We start from the raw sequence: 23452 nt of genomic DNA, 5'->3' as shown, positions 1-23452 counted from the left end.
CCGTTGCAAAGGCTGAGTTTGCAAACATGGAACGCCTGGGCATAGTACGCCGATCCGACAGCCCGTGGGCATCACCCCTTCACATCGTCCCCAAACCTGGCGGCGGCTGGCGCCCGTGCGGCGACTACCGGCGGCTTAATGAGGCAACGGCACCTGACCGATACCCAGTCCCGAACATACAGGATTTTTCAGCACACCTGGCTGGCAAGGTAATTTTTTCCATGGTGGACCTAGTCCGGGGATATCATCAGGTGCCGGTACACACACTGGACATTCCCAAAACAGCAGTGATCACGCCGTTTGGTCTGTTTGAGTTCCTGCGCATGCCGTTCGGCCTTAAAAACGTCACCCAATCTTTCCAGCGCCGCATGGACTCAGTTTTGCGGGACCTGCCTTTCCTTTTTGTGTACTTGCATGACATCCTGATGGCGAGCACGTCCAAGTCTCAGCATCTGGCACACCTCCGAACCCTTTTTGAGCGGCTTAGCCACCATGGACTAATTGTCAACCCTGCCAAGTGCCAGTTCGGTCTCTCCACCATCGACTTCCTAGGACACAGAGTCACTAAGGACGGGGCAGTTCCTCTCCCATCAAAGGTGGAGGCAGTCATACAGTTCCCACACCCGCTCAATGTCAAATCCCTGCAGGAGTTCCTGGGCATGGTGAATTTTTATCACCGCTTCATCCCTCGAGCCACTCAGCTCATGGGGCCCTTGCATGAGGCCTTAAAAGGTAAACCCAAAAACGCTGTGGACTGGACTGAGAGCAGAGTCAAGGCTTTTGATGCCACTAAAGCAGCATTAGCGAACGCCACCATGCTGGCGCATCCTTCTCCTACAGCCCCCATTGCCATCACCTCGGACGCCTCTGATTATGCTGTCGGTGCAGTTTACGAGCAGTGGGTAGGTGGGACCTGGCAGCCGATGGCTTTCTTTAGCCGTCAGCTGCGCCCTGGTGAGCGGAAGTACAGCACTTTCGACTGGGAGCTGCTGGGTATCTACCTCGCCATTAGACACTTTCGTTCCCTGCTGGAGGGCCAACACTTCACTGCTTTTGTGGACCACAAGCCGCTGACTTTTGCCATGGCCAAGGTGGCTGAGCCGTGGCCTATCGTGCCCTCGGGGTGGAGGTGTCAAGTTTTTGATGCCATCCATGGTCTCTCCCACCCAGGGGCGAAAGCATCACAGAGGCTTGTTTCAGCAAAGTTTGTGTGGCACGGCCTCAAGAAGGACGTTAGGGACTGGGCTAACACCTGTGTTGAGTGCCAACGGGCCAAAGTACACCGCCACACTAAAGCCCCGTTAGAAACATTCATGGTTCCTGAGAGGCGTTTTGACCACTTAAACGTGGACCTGGTTGGTCCTCTGCCCTCCTCTCAAGGTTTCAAATATTTGTTAACCATGGTTGACAGGACCACCCGCTGGCCTGAGGCTGTACCACTGACATCGGGGGCATCTGTCGAGATGACACGGGCATTTATTGGCACCTGGATTGCCCGTTTCGGCACCCCTTCAGACATTTCCTCTGACAGAGGTGCACAGTTCACGTCCGAGCTTTGGAACGCTGTCACACAGAGCCTCGGAGTGAGACTCCACCGCACGACTGCATATCACCCGCAGGCTAACGGACTCTGTGAGCGTTTTCATAGATCGATGAAGGCTGCCCTGCGTGCCAGCCTCAAAGACAGCAACTGGGTCGACAAGCTCCCGTGGGTGATGCTGGGTATCAGGACTGCACCAAAGGAGGACCTTCAGTCCTCATCCGCGGAGCTTGTTTACGGACAACCGCTCCGAGTACCAGGGGATTTTGATACGCCCACCCCTCCGTTGACAGTTCTGGGGGGACGTGTGTAGTGAATGTGACAGACATAATTCACCATTGTTAAGTGTAGTTCTTTACACTGTGTTCAGGGATCGTGGTCCCTTTAAATGTTCGGAATGCGTGATGACGTAACACGCCGATCAGTGCCTTTGTTGTTTTGTTCTGTTTTCTGCTTAAAAATAAACGAGACACGCATTTCGTGTGCTCAAAGTGAGAAGTTGTCCCTTGCAAATTACTGCAATTTCCACAAGGTAATGAATATATCCATCTTGCCTAATGGTTTTTCAGATCACCATATGATCAGGATATAAGTTTCTGTGAAAAATTTAAGGTTTTCCTGGTATATGTGGAAACTTAAGAAAGAGTTTTGAAAATCTTGGTCAATGGTGGGATGTAGGTAAAGCTAACATTAGAATTTTTTGTCAGAACTAGACTTGTACTACTGTAATGATGAAAACAACAGTGGAAAGTTTACAAAGAGACATTGTATCCCTGGAAAAAGACATGTTAAATAATAAGGGAATGGTAAATAATGAAAGGCTAAATAAGAAAAAAGAAGAACTTGGGTCTTTTTTACAGGAAAAGGAAAAAGGAGCACTTATAAGATCAAGAATTTGTTCCAGCAAAGCTATGGATGCTCCTAGTTTTTTTATAAAAAAACCAACTGTGTCATATAAGACGTTTGAATGGAACTATAACTTCTGACCCTCTGGAAATGAGAGAAGTGACAATAGACTTTTATTCTAAACTATATAATGCTAAGATTTGTGTCTCTGGAAGTGTGGATGATTTGCTTTGTGATCTGCCTCAGTTGAAAGAATAACAAAGAGAATTGCTGGATGAACAAATAACTTTGCAAGAGCTTACTGATGCAATGAGACAATTATCCCCTAGAAGATCTCCAGGAGTGGACGGTATACTTGTGGGGTTCTATCAGGCTTTCTGGGAATTACTTGGTCATGATTTAAAGGAACTGCTGATAGACTGCATCGAAAGAAAGACATTACCCACAAGTTGTTGCAGAGCAGTCCTATCCTTAATTCATAAGAAAGGTGATTTGGGTCTATTAAAAAACTGGAGACCAGTGTCATTGCTATGTTTAGACTACAAAATATTCTCAAAGGTACTAGCCTTAAAAAATATTTATATGAATTAGTTCATAGAGACCAGTCTTACTGTAAACCAGATAGAACAATTATGGATAATTTATTTTTATTGAGTGATGTGATTGATTTTAGTCAAAGAAATAGTCTTAATTTGGGGATTCTTTCATTTGATCAAGAAAAAGCATTTGACCAAGTGGATCATAAATATCTTTTTAATGTATTAAAATAATTTGGTTTTGGGGATAAATTTATATCTTATATAAAATTGTTGTATTCCAATGCATTTGTTATGGTTAAAGCTGGAGGTTGATTGTGTCGGGTCTCGGGGCTAATCACCTGTCTTTTTGGTGTGGGTGTGTGTGTTGGGATGGTGACTGCTCACCACGTCTGCCTGTTTGTGTTTTCCCCGCCTCCCTTGTTCCCCGTGGTTAACCATAATTGCTCGCCACCTGTTCTCTATGTCCTTCTAATTTTTTCCCCTTTATTATTCCCTGTGTTTCTCTGTCTATTGTCAGACTGTTGTTATTCGTTCCAATAGCTCCGATCATCCAGCAGTTCTTTGTACTCACCCTGTCGTGTCTTGTCCTCAGGCTCCAGTGTGTTTGGCTTATTTCTCTGCTCTAGTTCTTACAAGCCCAGAGCTCCTAGTAGCTTCAGCTGTTCATCCTGTCACTACGAGTGAATCCTGTGAAACGTGACTCATCTGCTGTTCATCCTGTCACTACGAGTGAATCCTATGAAACGTGACTCATCTGCTGTTCATCCTGTCACTACGAGTGAATCCTATGAAACGTGACTCATCTGCTGTTCATCCTGTCACTGCGAGTGAAACCTGTGGAGCGTGACTCTTTCTTCTCTGTCTCCGCTTGTTAATAAAGCCTTGAGTTTACCCGCACCTGAATCCAGCCTGCTTTCTCCTGACAGAACAGTCTGACCATATTATGGATTCAGCGGGATCTGGTCCGCTTTGCGCGGCTCTCGCTCAACAGGGAGTGTTGATCGGGCAGCATGCCACTCAGCTCAACACCACCGCGCTGGATGTGGAAGTTCTCAGTGCCCGAGTCTCCGAACTCCTCACACGGGTGGACGATCTTCAGCAAGAGGCAACGAGCCGGGGTCCCGTTCCTCACACCGGTATGTCACACGAGTCCGAACCCCATGCCAACAATCCACCGGTCTACGATGGCGATCCTAACGCCTGTCAAGCGTTTCTTTCCCAATGCTCGTTGGTGTTTTCTCTGCAGCCCCGGCGTTACGCTAATGAAGAGACCAAGGTGGCTTACGTCCTTACACTCCTCTCGGGCCGTGCCCGCGAATGGGGTATCGCCGTTTGGAGATCGCGGGCTCCCTGTTGTGCCACCTTCGCGGTTTTCAGTCAAGAGATGGCCAAATTGTTTGATCGCTCTGCTCAGGGTGACGAGGCGGCGGCCCAGTTATCACGACTGTCTCAGGGGAGGAGCTCCGTGACTGACTATGCTATCCAGTTCCAGACTTTAGCTGCGGCATGCGGCTGGAATGAGAGCGCGCTGCGCGCTCGTTTTCTTGAGGGGTTGGATTTCGCCATTTCGGATGAGCTCGCGGCCATAGAGCTCCCGCGGGAATTGGATCGGCTCATTAGTCTCGCGCTCCGCATTGAGGGTCGTCTCAGCCGGCGCCGCAAACAACGGCAAACACCCGCCCCGTGGCGCCACCTAGAGTTCTCTTCAGCCAGTTTAGCCAGCCGACAGCCCTCGGAGGAGGAGCCCATGCAGTTGGGTCGTCTACGGCTTACACCACGGCAGAAGCAGGAGCGTCTGTTGTCGGGGGCGTGTCTATACTGCGGCAAGGGAGGCCACTTCGCCCTTCAGTGCCCATTAAAGGGCCAGGGTCCACCAGTGAGGCGGAGCGTCCTGGTGGGCACTGTTCTCAGATCAAGCTCTCCTGCAACACGCACTCAGCTGCCGTTCCAACTCTCCTTCCAGAGTCATTCACACACTGGACTCGCCCTTGTGGACTCAGGGGCTGAGGGGAACTTCCTTGATGCTGCCTCTGCTCAACGTTGGAAGATCCCGCTTGTTCCTTTGGCTAGCCCCGTTTCAGCATGGTCATTAGCTGGCCGTCCCCTTACCACCATCACCCACGTCACTCCCAAGATAGACCTCCATATTGCTGGCAGTCATCATGAGCGGATTGAACTGTTTATTATTGATTCCCCTAAGGCTCCTTTAGTTCTGGGACACCCATGGTTGCACAAGCACAATCCCCACATTGACTGGGTCTATAATTCTGTTTTAGCCTGGAGTCAGTCTTGTCACGTGTCATGTTTGGGTGCTGCTTTTTGTCCTGTCTCTGTGTCTTGTGTTCCTCAGGAGGATCCCTCTGACCTGACTGGTGTTCCGGCGGAGTACCACGATCTTCGGGCGGTCTTCAGTAGGGCCCGGGCCACCTCGCTACCTCCGCATCGCCCCTACGACTGTGCCATTGATCTCCTCCCGGGCTCTTCTCCGCCTAAGGGTCGTTTATATTCCCTTTCAGGTCCAGAGAGAGAGGCCATGGACAAGTACATACGTGAATCACTTCAGGCTGGGCTCATCCGCCATTCCTCCTCTCCCGCTGGTGCAGGGTTTTTCTTTGTTCAGAAGAAGGACGGCTCCCTGCGCCCTTGTATTGATTACAGAGGTTTGAATGACATTACTATCAAGAACAGGTACCCCCTACCTTTAATGTCTTCTGCTTTTGAATTGTTACAGGGAGCTCGGGTCTTCACCAAGTTAGACCTGCGCAACGCCTACCACTTGGTGCGCATTCGGGAGGGGGATGAGTGGAAGACGGCATTTAACACCCCTTCGGGACACTACGAGTACTTGGTTCTTCCGTTTGGTCTGACCAATGCTCCAGCCGTTTTCCAGGGACTCGTCAACAGCGTGTTGGGTGACATGATTAATCAATTTGTCTTTGTGTATTTGGACGATATTTTGATTTTTTCTTCTTCTCTCCAATTACACACCCAGCATGTCAGACGGGTTCTCCAGCGGTTACTAGAGAACCAGTTGTTTGTCAAGGCGGAGAAGTGCGAATTCCACGCTGAGTCTGTTACGTTCCTTGGCCATATTATTTCTACGGAGGGGATCAAGCCTGATCCCGCTAAGATTGAAGCTGTTGCCCAGTGGCCGGTCCCTGACTCCCGGAAGGCTCTGCAGCGTTTCCTGGGTTTTGCCAACTTCTACCGGCGTTACATCCGGAATTTTGGTCAGATCGCTGCACCGCTGACAGCCTTAACCTCCACTAAGGTGTCTTTCAGGTGGAACCGGGAAGCGCAGGTAGCCTTTGACATTTTAAAGTCCCGTTTTGTCTCTGCACCTATTCTGATGGTTCCAGATCCGGAGGCCCAGTTCATTGTCGAGGTTGATGCTTCTGACGTTGGGGTTGGCGCAGTTCTATCTCAGCGTTCCCTCCATGATGGGAAGGTTCATCCTTGTGCATTCTTCTCCCGTCGTCTCAGCCCTGCAGAACGTAACTATGACATCGGCAACAGAGAGCTGCTGGCGGTACGATTGGCCTTGGGTGAGTGCCGTCATTGGTTGGAGGGGTCAGCGCAGCCCTTCTTGGTCTGGACGGATCACAAGAACCTTGAATACATCCGTTCGGCCAAGAGGCTGAGCTCGCGTCAGGCCCGCTGGGCGCTCTTCTTTGCCAGATTCAATTTCACCCTCTCGTACCGGCCGGGATCAAAGAACACCAAGCCTGATGCCCTCTCTCGCCTGTTCGGTGCTCCGGGGGGAGAGTTTGCGGCCGAGGCCATCCTTCCTGAGGGGGTGGTGGTCGGGGCTCTTTCGTGGGGTATCGAGCAGCGAGTTGAGGAGGCCGGTCGAGGGGTGCAGGTGCCGGGAGAGTGTCCGGCGGGCAGGTTGCTGGTGCCGGCTGCGCTGCGCTCTGAGGTCCTTGAGTGGGGTCACTCATCCAGGTTAGTCTGCCATCCAGGTATTCGGAGAACGTTGTCTGCCATCCGACAGCGTTTTTGGTGGCCTACTATGGCCGCAGATGTTAGACAGTTTGTGTTGGCCTGCCCCACATGTGCCCAAAGTAAGCCTGTCAATCGCCCTCCTGATGGTCTACTGCATCCTCTCCCTATCCCTTCCCGTCCGTGGTCACACATTGCCCTTGATTTCGTCTCTGGGCTTCCTCCGTCGAAGGGAAACACTGTAATTCTCACGGTGGTGGATCGCTTTTCCAAAGCGGTTCATTTTGTTCCCCTGCCCAAGCTACCCTCCGCCCGGGAGACCGCCCAACTGGTGGTGGATCACGTCTTCCGTCTCCACGGGTTACCGGTGGATGTGGTTTCTGATAGGGGTCCCCAGTTCGTCTCCCGGTTCTGGAGGGAATTTTGTAGACAGATTGGGGCCTCTGCTAGTCTGTCATCTGGTTTTCATCCTCAGACCAATGGGCAGTGTGAGCGGGCCAACCAGGATCTAGGTAGAATGCTCCGCTGTCTAGCTTCCAACAATCCGAGTTCCTGGTGTCAGCAGCTCTCCTGGGCAGAATACGCCCATAACACCCTTCCTGCGGCCGCGTCAGGTATGTCCCCTTTTGAGTGTGCTGTTGGTTATAATCCACCTCTGTTCCCATCACAGGAACCCGACGCAGCGGTTCCATCCGCCCTGGCTTTCGTCCAGCGCTGCCGTCGCACCTGGGAGAGAGTCAGGAGGATTTTAGTCCAAGCCTCTGACAGAACCAAGGCTGCAGCTGATCGTCGCCGGTCCTCTCCTCCTACCTATGTGTGTGGTCAACGGGTTTGGCTCTCTACCAAGGATCTGCCTCTCCGGGCGCCTTCTCGTAAGCTGGCACCCAGATTCATTGGGCCTTTCCGCATCACCAAGGTGGTTAGTCCGGTGGCGATCAGGCTCAAGCTCCCTCCTACTCTTGGTCGGGTTCACCCGGTGTTTCATGTTTCCAGGGTCAAGCATGTGTTCTCTTCCCCCCTTAATCCTGCTTGCAGTCGCCCCACCCCCCCACCCCCTCGTCTTGTGGATGGATCTCCTACCTATACGGTTAAGAGATTACTCGATGAGCGGCGCCGCGGCAGGGGGTTTCAGTATCTTGTGGACTGGGAGGGGTATGGTCCAGAGGAGAGGTGTTGGGTGCCGTCCCGGGACATTCTGGACCGTTCGTTGATTGAGGACTTCCGGCGGCATCGAGGTAGGCCCCTTCCTAGAGCGCCAGGTGACGCTCCTGGGAGGGGGGGTACTGTCGGGTCTCGGGGCTAATCACCTGTCTTTTTGGTGTGGGTGTGTGTGTTGGGATGGTGACTGCTCACCACGTCTGCCTGTTTGTGTTTTCCCCGCCTCCCTTGTTCCCCGTGGTTAACCATAATTGCTCGCCACCTGTTCTCTATGTCCTTCTAATTTTTTCCCCTTTATTATTCCCTGTGTTTCTCTGTCTATTGTCAGACTGTTGTTATTCGTTCCAATAGCTCCGATCATCCAGCAGTTCTTTGTACTCACCCTGTCGTGTCTTGTCCTCAGGCTCCAGTGTGTTTGGCTTATTTCTCTGCTCTAGTTCTTACAAGCCCAGAGCTCCTAGTAGCTTCAGCTGTTCATCCTGTCACTACGAGTGAATCCTGTGAAACGTGACTCATCTGCTGTTCATCCTGTCACTACGAGTGAATCCTATGAAACGTGACTCATCTGCTGTTCATCCTGTCACTACGAGTGAATCCTATGAAACGTGACTCATCTGCTGTTCATCCTGTCACTGCGAGTGAAACCTGTGGAGCGTGACTCTTTCTTCTCTGTCTCCGCTTGTTAATAAAGCCTTGAGTTTACCCGCACCTGAATCCAGCCTGCTTTCTCCTGACAGATTGAGTGCACCTATCATGAGGACCAAAGGTATCAAACAAGGCTGTCCACTTTCTGGACAGTTATATAGTCTAGTAATCAAACTATTTTTGTGCAGATTAAGGAAAGAACTAATTGGTATTTCACTTCCAGATTTAAAGAGTACATTTAAAGTATCCCTGTCAGCATATGGGACATATGAAAAAGCATCCTCAGCCAAAGTGAATTGGGGGAAAAGTGAGGGATCACACTGGATCCATGCAGCAGCACTTTATTTACCTGTCCGTGAAGGAGGTCAAGGGCTCGTGGATGTGAGAAGTCGGTTGATTTCTTACAGGATACAAGCAGCACAAAGACTTTTATATCACAAAGACTTGACTTGGGCCCATACTGCAAGATTAATTTTGAAGAACACAGGTGGGCTCGGGTTGGATAAACTTTTGTTTATAATGGACTTGGAGAAGGTGAGTCTGTCAGAGATTACTCCCTTTTATAAGTCAATGTTTCAGTCCTGGAAAACAGTTTTTAAAGTGTCTCGAAGTAGTGATGACGCAGGGCATTGGATTCTGGAAGAACCATTATTTTTCAATCCAGTGATCCAAACAAGACTGTTGTCTTCAGTAAGCATATCTGCAGTTTTGAAACGAAATGGGATTGTAAAAATCAGACACCTCTTGGAAGCTGATGGGTGGAACCCGGTTGAAATTCTTAAAGAAGTGACAGGATTGAAATCTGATCGTCTTGTGTCAAAACTGACAGAGGAGATTTGGAATGTATTACCAAGTGGGCACAGACAGTACATTAAAGGACATCGGACAATGGACTTAAGAGATATAAAAGAAGAATTTCCAAAAATCAGAGTGTCTCTACACATACTTGAGGAAACTATGGCTGTAAATATGGACTCAATTTTGTCTTTTGATACACCACAGCTGGACTGTTTTAAATTTACGTCAAAGAAAGCGATTTACTATTCTTCAGTAAAAGTAACACATCAAGTCTTTCTCAAGAGAATAAAAGCTTCAAAGTGGCCAAGTTTGTTGGGACCAGACTTCCTCGTGAAGGACAGGTGGAGAGCCCTGTATAAGCCTCCTATAGAGAAGCGCACTGCAGATCTACAGTGGAGGCTTATTCACAGAGCGATAGCTACTGAAAGACACGTGGCACACTTGAATCCAGCAGTGGGCGGGGAGTGTAGATTTTGTGGAAACCAAGAAGATTTAGAGCATTTATTTTTAAAATGTGGAAGATTAAAAGATCTTTTTAATTTTCTTAGAGATTTGTTCAAAGATTTTAATGAAGAATTTTCAGATCAAATATTTATTGGTGGTGTTAAGTATAGGTATTCTATGAGAAGGGTGACATGTTTACTAAATTATTTGTTGGGAAAATTAAAACTAGCAATCTGGAAAACAAGGAAAAATAAAGGAACACAACTTGGGACTACTGATGTGGAAATTATGTTTAGATAACTAGTGGGTGGAAGAATCAAGATTGAATTTGCGTACTACAAACTGGTGAAAAATGAAATGTTGTTTTGTGATATTTGGTGTTGTAAAGATATTTTATGTGAGGGCTTTGAGGGTCAGTTGGTTTTGAATATTTAATGTTTTATTTAATTTCATTTTTTTGTATTATTGTGAATGTGTGTGATATATAAATGATAATTGAATAAACGTTGTTTAATCCTCTCTCTCTCTCTCTCTCTCTCTCTCTCTCTCTGTCTCTCTCTCTCTCTGTCTCTCTCTCTCTCTGTCTCTCTCTGTCTCTCTCTCTCTGTCTATCTCTCTCTCTCTCTCTCTCTCTCTATATATATATATACACGCACAATTTTGTATATAAAAATTGATGAATAGAAAGTTCAAAAGAAAAACATTTATTTAAAGTTTAAATATTTTGTAACATATCCTTACTGTCAGTTTTGATCAATTTAATGAAAATTAAAAAAAAAACGTACTGACCCCAAACCTTTGAACTGTATTTTATAATTTTACAGAAGCTTTCTATTTCTAATAAACACTGTTCTTTTGAACTTTCTATTCATCTGTGAATCCTGAAAAATTATTTATATATATATATATATATATATATATATATATATATACACACACAACTGTATATGTACATTTTAAGAAATATATACAGTTATAACATGTTATACAATTATATACAAATTGTAAATATATAAAAGTATCATATAAATATATTCGTGTAAGTATGTGTGAGAGAGAGACCAACAGTGATATGAAATATATTCACAATTTAATTATCAATGTAACAAACAAGTTTTTTTTCTTCTTCTTCCCCACTGTTTAATGTAAGACGTGATAATTATTCTTGTTTGAATGCGCAAAAATGAAACATTACTGTTAACATTACATAAACAACTGTTTAAAACAGGTCGTATATATTTAGGGGTGTAACGGTTCACAAAATTCACGGTTCGGTTCGATACAATACACTGGTGTCACGGTTCGGTTCGGTACGTTTTAGATACAGCAAAAAGAAAAAATTGGCAGATAAATTTCCATGATTTTTAAAAAATGTTTTATTTATTAAAACTAACAAAGTATGTTTCTTTTTTTTTTACATTGAACAATGATGGAGCTATTCTTTACCCATCTTCTATGGTGTTTTCTTAACAGCATACTGTATAAAACAAAAACAGCTCCTTATAAAAAAAAATGAAAATGTTATATTAGTTATGAACAAATACAAAGATGAAACTTTTTATATGGAACTCTATAACTCTTTATATTGAGTGTGTTTTTACTCAATTGGTTCTCTATAGGGCTTATGTTTTTTGGAACAAAGCAGGAATTACGGTCTGTCTGAAATGGGCTCTTGAAGGAATATTGTAACAGGGCTCAATTACATTAAGCATGTTCTTAAAACCTACGTTTCCCACTACAGAGTAAGGCGCTCGCTCACTCAGTACGCGCTGAAGGCTCGTTGCAAAATGGCTAATGTGTTTAACAGACCAGAAATAGAAGATCCTCCAATAACCAACAGGTCTGGTGTTTGGGTGCACTTTGGATTCCCTGTAATGGTGATGATAGAATCAATGGTAAATATTAAGGTCTCATATCCGCGGCTATAACGTAAATGTAGCCTACCAATTGCCGTGGTGATGTCTTTTGCCCTGTTTGAATCCGTTGGAAATGTCATATATATATATATATATATATATATATATATATATATATATATATATATATACATATATACATATATATATATACATATATATACACATATATATATATACATATATATACATATATATATATATATATATATATATATATATATATATATATATACACATGTATATATATACACATATATATATATATATATATATATATATATACATATATATATATATATATATATATATATATATATATATATATATATATATACACATATATATGACCACTGATCTATATATATATCTATATATCTATCTATATATATTATAGATCAGTGGTTGTACCGCTGTCATACGTTCGCCGGCTTCACATGGAGCGTGTGAACTGCGCATGCTCCTTAACCTTGCAATCAAACCACGCCCGCTTGATGTGGTCAGACCTGAAACCCCAAGTATTTAGTCTGTGCCGTATAAAAACAGAAATGGAGGAGGCTCGAGCAGGTGTGCTCTTCAGGTGATGTGTGGAGAAAGACGTGTGGAACACGCTGTGTCGGCTTTTCTAAGGAGTTTAAACAAGTCGAAGATATACAGGCCTTGGTTTTTTTTTTTTTCTCTTCTTTTTTTCATATTTTTCTTTTTAGTAGTAGAGGTAATAATAATATTAGATTAGTGTTGGGAAAAGGAGGAGATAGCATTGGCTAATGGCGTCAGGGAGTAGAAGGGACGATGGTGATGATGGTGGTTAAGGAGAAGGGGGGTTCTAAGAGGGAGGCATCAAGTGAAAGACCTGAAATGTCTGGAGATAAAGGAAATAAAGTTAGGAGAACAGGAGGTTCTGATGAGTTAGTTGTGCTGTTTAAAGTCAAGGGAGCTAACCAAGGAGATGCCGGATTCAGAGCAATTAATCCTTTAAAGGTTACTAATGCTTTGGAGAGTCAAATAGGAAAGGATTTTCAGGCTAAGATATTATATAATGGAATGTTAAGAATTTGTTGCAAAAATAGGAAACAGTATGATGATGCTAGTAGTGTGGGGAAATTGGTGGTTAAGGTGGAGACTTTGGTCCCAAGAGGAAGCAAGCAGGGTGTCAAAGGATTAGTATATGGAATGTTTGCTGGCTTATCTGAAAAGGAAATCTTAGAAAATGTTAAGGGAGCCCAAGTAACGGATGTGGTAAGATTTAAGCGTAGAGATGGAGCTGGGGATCCGCCCATCCTGTTAACATTTAAAGATGGTGTACTGCCACAGAGAGTGTTTCTAGGGAGTATGGCATATTATGTACGGGAGTACATTAAACCACCATTGCGTTGCTATAATTGTCAGAAGTTTGGGCATGTTGCTGGGTCATGTCAGGGAAAAAGAAATTGTGCAAAGTGTTGTGGAGATCATATAATACAAAATTGTTAACCTGCACCCCGACGCCCTCGTCCTCAAAGGCTCTCCCACACGCACATGCAAGTGATTATGAATAGATTAAATGAAACAGGACAAATTTAATCTTGACACACTATGTATCATTATAAAGATCTAAGCCTCAAGCATCGACGACAGATCGCTGTTTTTCAATTGAAAGCTTATAAAGACTGTATTTGCTACATTTGTGTAAGCAGTTCACATAAAAAATTAAACATTGAAAACGCTGTACATACCAGATCCGTCGTAATAACGAGTCATAAACACATCCACAGCTGTAAATCCCGGTTTAGTTCGAAAGGTAAGGGTCCACTGAACGACATCTCATGAAGCACGTTTAGTCCAACGAAGCAATAACGTTGTAATATGGATCATAATTCCTTTGTTTACATTTCATTTCTTCAGCGAGAGAATTGTTTGCGTCCGTTATGGAATAACTCACGGTCGAAAACTGCGTCTTGGTAGTAAAAACACGGCACGGTTTTGCAGCGTACAGTGTCACAAACAGAATGAGGCGATCCACCGGAAAAAAGAATGAATGAAAAATAGGCAGAAAATAGTTTATTTGAATTTGGCGCTCTCTCCTCAGAGCTGGTGACCTGTCAGCTGATGGAGGCGGAACTTACAGCGATCGCACATTCCTGTCTTTCTTTTTATTTTAGAGAGTTTTTATATATGTGAGAGTGTGTTTTATGTTGAATGTGAATGTATGTGCATGATTACCATCTGTTTGATCGCAAATCAGCCCAAATCAGCTCGCTATTACTGAATGGTCACGGCTATCAAAGTGAACGCGTCTATATGAATAGGGAGAGTGGATTATTTACTTCGGCACATTTGTGTTATTACCATCTGTATAAGTGGCCATCAGCACATCAGCACTTATTTGCATCGTAATTCATTGTAAAATATGCATCTCTAGCAATCTCAGGATGTTCTATATTGGCAAACAATGTTAAATCTTTTTTTATTTTTCTTATTATTCTTATTTTTCTTACTCAAATTATTCTTATTGTATTTTTCTACTGCTCAAATAAATCATTTATATGATGTCTAAGTTTATGTCTAGTGTTTTATAATTGAAAAAAACTATGCAGTGGTATGTTTACTGACCAAATAGTTTGTAGAAGCCTTCAATACTATTGGGAAATATATTTTCTTATATTTGGGGGGGTGGGGGGTGTAGACATAGTCTCAGAAAAATATTTGCAGGAGTCTCATTTTTCATGATATTTTATTCAGATTTGAAATAGAAACTCATGAGGCATGTGGCTTTCAACCCATTACTTTTCTAGATTGCTCCAGGACTTATTTCGTGTATTTTTATATCAAATAAAAAAAATATTTAAGAGTGGTAAAAAAATTCAAGGCACTTTAGTGTCTATAACTTTTAATATTTTTGAGCATTATCAAATCTGGTTGATAAAAAGTGAAGCCCAAATGGTCTTCTTTCTAAAGACACCACAATTATGTTTGTAACACACTGAAGTAGGAAACTATTACAATTATAAGTTAGTTAGAGCACTTTCAGCTGTGAGTCCCATAATGGGGGGTGCTGGCTAACAGGTTAGTGGTGGGTGCAGCTGAAAGGTATCTGAGTATAAAACAGTTGCCAGAAAAGTTGCATCAATACATGATGGATAGTCAGTGTATAAACAGATCGCAGATGTTGAAGGCTAGCAGTATGGAGGACGTTTGTGAGGTGGATGATGAGGATCCTCATTAATATTTTAATGTGGTATATTCTTCAATGGAACGCCCGGAGTTTGATAGGAAATGATCAGGAGTTAAAAAGGTTTGTAGATGATTTTAAAGAAGTACCAGATTTGATATGTATCCAAGAGACATGGCTAAAGCCCTGTTTAGAGTTTGTAATTCCACAATATGAATGTTTGAGATTAGACAGGATAGATAGATCAGGAGGGGGCTGTGCAACCTTTGTTAAGAATGGGTTGCAATTGTCACAGTGTCTGGGTTGTGTTCCCTGGGGTTCCACTAGGTGTCCTCAGTTCCCACGGTGTTTATCATATTATCACTTCCTGTCTCCTTATTTGGTCACCTTCCTCCTTGTTTAGTTAATTGATTGTTCCCCACCTGTCTCCTGTTTCCCCATTATCCTTTTGTGTATATAACCCGGTCTGTCTTAGTATGTGTCACGGAGTCGTTGTTTAATTCATGTCTGTCGTCATTGTTTATTCATGTCCGTCAGTTCGTGCCCTTGCCTTGTCTTCTTGTTTAGTTTGTTTTGGATGGATGTTTCCTATTGACCCCTGCCTGGACTGTTTATGCTGTTTGGATTACCCCTTAATAAAAGACTTACTTGCAATTGGTTCTATCTCCGTGCTTCATTGGATCCCGGCCGTGACAGAACGACTCCGTCCATCTAGGAACCAGCGGTATGTCGTCTTTCCGTTCCCCAGCCAAGATGGCAGAGCGGCGAGCCAAGTATCTTCGGTTGATCGCCCTCCGCCAAGAGGGAAATGAAGTGGGTGCCCTGGCTCAGGTGTTCTGGTCCCTGGCCGAGGGCATGGGCTACAATGATGCGGCCCTCAAGGACTATTTCAATGGCGGGCTGGATGATCCAGTGTCTCAGGAGGAGATGGCGCAGTTAGAGACACTGGAATTCTGGGAATTCGTGCGCTACCTGCAGCATCAGCTTCGGTGGGATGCCCCAGCCACTTCTGTCTCTTCCGGCGGGGTGGTCGTCAGCCCAGCACCACTGCCCAGGATTGCAACCAGCCAAGCGCCACAACCCAAGATGACCGCCAGTCCAGCACCACTGCCCAGGATGGCTACCAGCCAAGCGCTACAGCACAAGATGGCCGCTAACCCAGCGCCAATGCCCAAATTGGCCACCGTTCCAGCGCCACAACCCAAGATGGCCACCAGTCCAGCACCACTGCCCAGGATGGCTACCAGCCAAGCGCCACCATCCAAGATGGCCGCCAGTCCAGCATCACTGCCCAGGATGGCTACCAGCCAAGCGCCACAGCACAAGATGGCCGCTAACCCAGCGCCAATGCCCAAATTGGCCACCGTTCCAGTGCCACAGCCCAAGATGGCCGCCAACCCAGCGCCAATGCCCAAATTGGCCACCAGTCCAGCGCCACAGTACAAGATGGCCGCCAGCCCAGCGCCAATGCCCACTTTGGCCAACGGTTCAGTGCCACAGCCCAAGATGGCCGTCAGCCTAGCGCCACAGCACAAGATGGCCGCTAACCCAGCGCCAATGCCCAAATTGGCCACCGGTCCAGCGCCACAGTACAAGATGGCCGCCAGTCCAGCACCACAACCCCAGATGGCCGCCAGACCAGCACCACAGTACAAGATGGCCGCCTGTCCAGAGTCATGGCCCAAGATGGCTGCTTGCCCAGTGCCGCTGCACAGGATGAGAGTCTCAGCTGACCCTTCAGAGTCGAGTCAGGTGCCCGTGGACCCTCCGGAGTCGAGTCAGGTGCCCGTGGACCCTCCGGAGTTGAGTCAGGTGCCCGTGGACCCTCCGGAGTCGAGTCAGGTGCCCGTGGACCCTCCGGAGTCGAGTCAGGTGCCAGTGGACCCTCCGGAGTCGAGTCAGGTGCCAGTGGACCCTCCGGAGTCGAGTCAGGTGCCAGTGGACCCTCCGGAGTCGAGTCAGGTGCCAGTCACTGCTGATCCTCCAGAGTCAGGGCTTATCACCGGTGACCTTCCAGAGTCAGGGCTTATCACCGGTGACCTTCCAGAGTCAGGGCTTATCACCGGTGACCTTCCAGAGTCAGGGCTAGTCACCGGTGACCTTCCAGAGTCAGGGCTAGTCACCGGTGACCTTCCAGAGTCAGGGCTAGTCACCGATGACCCTCCAGAGTCAGGGCTAGTCACCGATGACCTTCCAGAGTCAGGGCTAGCCACCGATGACCTTCCAGAGTCAGGGCTAGTCACCGATGACCTTCCAGAGTCAGGGCTAGTCATTGATGACCCTCCAGAGTCGAGTCGATTTCCAGATGACCCTCCAGAGTCAAGGCTAGTCACCGCTGATGCTCCAGAGTCAGGGCTAGTCACCGTTGACCTTTCAGAGCTGAGTCAAGTCACCGGTGATCTTCAAGGACTGAGTCAAGTCACCGGTGATCTTCAAGGACTGAGTCAAGTCACCGGTGATCTTCAAGGACTGAGTCAAGTCACCGGTGATCTTCAAGGACTGAGTCAAGTCACCGGTGATCTTCAAGGACTGAGTCAAGTCACCGGTGATCTTCAAGGACTGAGTCAAGTCACCGGTGATCTTCAAGGACTGAGTCAAGTCACCTCTGATCTTCAAGGACTGAGTCAAGTCACCTCTGATCTTCAAGGACTGAGTCAAGTCACCTCTGATCTTCAAGGACTGAGTCAAGTCACCTCTGATCTTCATGAACAAAGGCAAGTCACCTCTGATCTTCATGAACAAAGGCAAGTCACCATTGATCTTCATGAGCAAATGCAAGTCACCAATGATCGTCATGAGCAGTGTCAGGCCAGCACCGATCTTCTGGAGTCCAGTAGAGACACCATGGAATTACCAGAGTCTCGTCCTCCCGTTGATCCGGCCGCACGGAAGTGGTGGGCTTCTGATCCGCGCTGGGGGCTTTGTGCATCGACCACAGGGATGTGGTGGTCTTCTGCTCCGCCCTGGAGGGCTTCCGCTTTGACCACAGGGGGGTGGTGGTCTTCTGCTCCGTCCTGGGGGCCTTCCGCCCTGACCACATGGTGGTGGTGGTCTTCTGCTCCGCCCTGGGGAACTCTGGCCTCGACCACAAGGTTGTGGTGGTCTTCTGCTCCGCCCTGGGGGGCTTCAGCTCTGACCACACGGACATGGTGGTCTTCCGCTCCGCCCTGGAGGGCGCTTGCCCTGACCACAAGGGTGTGGTGGTCTTCTGCTCCGCCCTGGGGGGCTTCATGTTGTTTTTTCCTTTGGTTTTTGTGTTAATGTCTGTCCCTGTTCCTTTCTGTTAGTCTGGCCCTCCGTCCCTCCCCCTGAACCTCCTCCTGTCCTCCTCCCTCCTGGTCTCTGTTTTGGGTCTGTCTTGGAGCGTCTGGGAGCCGCTCTGTAGAAGGGGGGTACTGTCACAGTGTCTGGGTTGTGTTCCCTGGGGTTCCACTAGGTGTCCTCAGTTCCCACGGTGTTTATCATATTATCACTTCCTGTCTCCTTATTTGGTCACCTTCCTCCTTGTTTAGTTAATTGATTGTTCCCCACCTGTCTCCTGTTTCCCCATTATCCTTTTGTGTATATAACCCGGTCTGTCTTAGTATGTGTCACAGAGTCGTTGTTTAATTCATGTCTGTCGTCATTGTTTATTCATGTCCGTCAGTTCGTGCCCTTGCCTTGTCTTCTTGTTTAGTTTGTTTTGGATGGATGTTTCCTATTGACCCCTGCCTGGACTGTTTATGCTGTTTGGATTACCCCTTAATAAAAGACTTACTTGCAATTGGTTCTATCTCCGTGCTTCATTGGATCCCGGCCGTGACAGCAATATAGAAAGGTTGACATTATTTCTAATATTGAATGTTTGGCTGTGGAGGTTTGTAGTAGTATCAGTTCTATTACGGTGATAAATTATTATAATCCCTGCCAATCTTTGGTACTGTTAGATTTTGATGAGATAATGGAGTAGGTAAGGTGTCCTGTTATATGGATTGGAGATTTTAATGCACACAATCCAATATGGGGGAGTGATCACAGGGATAAAAATGGTGTAATAGTAGAATAATTTTTAGATAAGTATAAGTTGGTAGTGTTAAATGACGGAAGACAGACTAGGTATAATATTGGGAGAAATATTTACAGCCATATAGATTTATCAATTTCTTAATCAAACTTAGCCAGAATTGGTGAATGGGATGTTATAGATTAATATACAATAGGAAGTGATCATTATCCAATCTTGTGCAGGTTTGGTAGGGATTTGAGAAGAGAAGTGGAAAAGAATGTCCCAAGATACATATGTATAACTTTTCTCAGGCTAAATGGGATAAATACCAGGAGAAAGCTCAAAGCTTAGTAGGAAATGTTGATAGCGAGGGTTCTATAGATAACTGGAATACTCCAGTTTGTCTCATGATACATGAGGCTGCTTGCTATACTATTCCTGTAAAACAGGCGCCTAGGTCATGTGTGCTGGTTCCTTGGTGGAGTAAAGAATGTGACGAAGCTGTAAGGAGTAGGAATAAAGCATATAGAAGATTAAGAAAATACCCAATGTTGGTTAATGTAATAGAATACTAACGTCTAAGGGCAGTAGCAAGACGAATTATAAAGGATGCAAAAAGAACTAGTTGGAGGAAATTTTGTGATACGTTAGGTCCTGAGACATCAGTAAGGCAGTTGTGGTCAGCGGTATGTAGAAGGTCAGAGGAGTCTATAAAAGAAGACTGATACCAGTGTTACAGAAGGGAGAGGTGGTAGCAGTTTCCAATAAGGAAAAAGCAGACATGTTTGTTGAGAGTTTTCAAGCTGTGCATAGATCAAAGAGAATGGGGGTTGAGAGGTGTAGGAAGAGGATGAGCTGAATTGATGGAAGCAAATACAGCCCCAGAGAGAGATAGGCTGTCTTATGAGTTATTTAAATATCTGGATGATTTTTTACTTGAAGAAATGTTAGCTTTGTTTAATGCTGTGTGGGCAGAGGGTCATTTACCAAAGGAGTGGAAACATGCAGCTGTGGTCCCTGTCTTGAAACCAGGGAAAGAGGCATCTGACCCTAATTCATACCGTCCTATAGCACTCACAGCAGTGACCTGTAAGATTATGGAGAGGACGGTTACTAACAGATTAGTATATTTTTTTGAAACTAGAAGACAATTTGTTGATATACAGAATGGATTTAGAAATGGAAGATCTACAATGGAGTCAGTTGCAGTTTTAGATCAAGATAATAAAAGGGCATTTAGTAATAAGGAAGTGGTAGTGAGTGTATTTCTGGATATTGAGAAAGCTTATGATTCTTTGTGGAAGGAGGGTTTTATGATTAAAATTTTTAACATGGGATTTAGGGGATGAATGTTTAATTGGATAAATTATTTTTTAATGAAAAGAACATTTCAAGTAAAGGTTGATAGTGTTAGTTCAAAAAATGTGGACATAGAGAATGGAACCCCACAGGGAAGTGTAATAAGTCCAGTTTTATTTAATATAATGATAAATGATATCTTTGATAAAATAGAGAGAGGATTCGGGTTATATTTATTTGCAGATGATGGGGCTATTTGGGAAAGAGGGCGTAATGTAGAGTTTGTTTTAAAACAGATACAAAGAGTGTTGGTATCTGTAGAGGAATGGGGAAATACATGGGGCTTCAAAATCTCTGCTTCGAAGACAAAATATATGATTATTGGTTTTAAAAGAAAGTTACCTAATATAAGGTTATATATGTATGGGTCTCCATTGGAGAGAAGGTAAAGGTTTTTAAATTTGGGGGTATGTGGTTTGAAGAGCGTATGACTTGGGCCATGCATGTAGGTAAAATTGTGTTGAAGTGTGAAAAAGTTTTGAATGTGATGAGAAGTCTGGCTGGGTGTGGGTGGGGGGCTAATAGGCAGACAATGTTGTTAATTTTTCAGGCCATGATCAGATCTGCCCTAGATTATGGGTGCTTTGTGTATGGATCTGCTTCCAAAACTGTTCTGGCTAGGTTGGATGTGGTGCAGGCAAGAGCTTTGAGGCTTTGTTGTGGGGCTTTCAGATCCACCCCAGTACCTGGCCTGCTCATTGAAATGGGAGAAATGCCCTTATGGTTAAGACACATTAAGTTAAGGTAACAGTATTGGGTAAAACTTAGTGGGTGTAATCATATCTTCCCAGCAAGGTGTTTGTTGCAAGAGAATGCAGGAAATAATAGATTCAATAATAATTTTTGTCATAATAAATAAGTGGGCAGGGAAGATGAGCATGGATCAGGGAAGTATCATAGAACACACAAGTTGGTTACCTATGCCCTATTGGGTGCTTCCTGAAATGTGTGTTGAGCTTGGTTTTCATCATGAAAAAGATCAATTGGAGGTGGCACCAAAAATAGAGGAATATCTTAATTCAATTAGTGGAAGTACTATGATTGTTTTTACAGATGGGTCTAGAGATCCAGTTAGTGGGAAAGCTGGTTTTGGGGTATATGTGGAACAGCTAGGGTTGGAAATTGGGCGATGTATTTCTAATGGAAGTTCTGTTCTCACTACCGAATTAATGGCAATTTTATGGGCTCTATGAGAGCTTAGAAAGAGAAGTAGATGTTCATGTATTATTAGGAAGAGTGGAACTGAGGGAACAAATTAAAGAGGACTTAATAAATGAATGGCAGAGAGGGTGGGAAAAGGAAATTAGGGGTAGACACTACTTTTCCATACAACCTATAGTTAAGAAAAGATTCAGTTGAAATTTGTAGATTGAGGTTGGGGCACTGTGCGTTAAATTATTCTTTGTGGATTGTAGAAAAGCATGTTTCTGGATTGTGTGAATGTGGGAGTCTTGAGACGGTAGGGCATGTTTTCCTAGAATGCAGAAAGAAATATAATATATTTACACTAGCAGGACTTGGAGTTGAGGCTTTTTCTCTATTATCTTTGTTTGGTCACAGCAATGAGCATAAATTGATCTCCAAGGCAGTTCTTCAGTTCTTGCATGATACAGGATTTAGGTCAAACTTTGACCTGTGGAGGGCAGTAATACGCTGAGCAGCGTCTAACACTGCCGGAATTGTACAAGAAGAAGAAGAAAAACAGAAATGGAGGAGGGAGAAGTGTCAGGTGCAGAGAATGGAGGTAATAAACGGAATGTCGTTAAAAATCGAAAAAGAAAGTCAAACCGGGGTCAGAATTCGGATTCTGATAGTGAAAAGGGAAGACATCAATTAAAGAGAAGAAAGGAATGCAAGGTAATGATACAATGCGAATCTGAATCTGCAATAAATCCGCTGAAATAAGCTAAAGCGATTAATGACGAGATACTAATGCAAAAATGTTAAGGTGTGGTAAATTGTTATTATTTTGTAAAGATAACAAGCGACAATTATAGCTGCAAGCAGCGATTACGGGGGTTCAAGCTGGATCCCTTGTCAAAAAATCCCAAAGGATTCCAATAAGAAAACTGTACAGGATTCTAATTGGATTTTCTATCATATTTTGGAACCGTTCCTACAGGATTCTGATAGGAATAGTCTTTTAGGACAAGACATAAATATCCTGTAGGATCATTCCTATAGGATTTTAATGGGATCCAGTTGGGTGACTGTTTATATGGGATTTTTTTTTTATTCTAAAGGTACACTTTTCCATTGTATTTGTTTTATGAACAAATAGTACTTGCTGTTTGCTTAAACTCACCATGATGTAGACATTGTTCATTGTATGTTGCATGACCTTCAGTAACATTGTAAAAAACATGAGAGGTGATTTGTGCAACATACAGCATTAGTGCAAAAATTTCTAAGGCACTGATAATGGATTGATCACACACACACAATTTGCGTCCAATGTAAATATACACTAAACCAGTTCTAGAACCAAATGGAGGAACATATCTAGAGTGATAAGAAATATATAAAGTGTATACAGGAGACCAGAAGTTGAATATAAAAATAACACTTTACTGTAACAATAATAATAATAGCAAATACAATCACATCACAACACAGAACAATAAAACATTAAACAATATGTAGAATTTGATATTGTAAATCATTATAATACACCTCAAAGGGAATTTAAACTGTTCATTTCATGTAATAAAGTACTGTTTGTGTGTAATGTAAAAACAGAGAAAAAAAAACTGAAAAATATTGTATCAAATATATTCCAAAGCAAACACTAATGCTCTGTCAACTGAACATATGCACGATTACTTCCTGGTTTTAGATAAGCCAGCTCAGTCATTTCCAGTCAGTTGTACTGTGCGTTTCTCAGCTTCCCTACAAAATCTATTCACAATTTGAAGAAAATTTTTGTTTATCTAAGAGGATGAAACGTCCACATTTACCATTTCAGAAATGACAAACACGAGTGTTAAATATTACTCAGGTAAATCTGCTAAATTGTTCTGGACTCATTGCTTTGAGTGACAGTAAAACGGAAGACAAGCCAAATTCAAAATAGAGAGGTCCATTATGTGATTTAAACTAAATTCAGAGTAACAAAACTACAACAGTAAC

At 44.4% G+C, this 23452-nt stretch overlaps 1 protein-coding gene and 1 long non-coding RNA gene across 2 annotated transcripts in view; one reads left to right on the top strand and one right to left on the bottom strand.

The window, feature by feature from the left end:
• LOC132145718 (uncharacterized) overlaps nt 1-23452 on the bottom strand; it is a 383521-nt gene that overhangs the window by 230296 nt on the left and 129773 nt on the right. The window lies entirely within an intron of this gene.
• Nucleotides 22013-23452, top strand: part of LOC132145715 (cytosolic 5'-nucleotidase 3-like) — a 62932-nt gene continuing 61492 nt past the window's right edge. Inside the window, exon 1 of the mRNA XM_059556939.1 lies at nt 22013-22180. Within this exon, the coding sequence (XP_059412922.1) occupies nt 22031-22180 (150 nt within the window). The 5' untranslated portion in view covers nt 22013-22030. The remainder of the gene's footprint in view (nt 22181-23452) is intronic.

Source organism: Carassius carassius, chromosome 8 (assembly GCF_963082965.1).
Source record: "Carassius carassius chromosome 8, fCarCar2.1, whole genome shotgun sequence".
NCBI lineage: Eukaryota > Metazoa > Chordata > Actinopteri > Cypriniformes > Cyprinidae > Carassius > Carassius carassius.
This window is presented reverse-complemented; position numbering and strand designations above follow the sequence as displayed.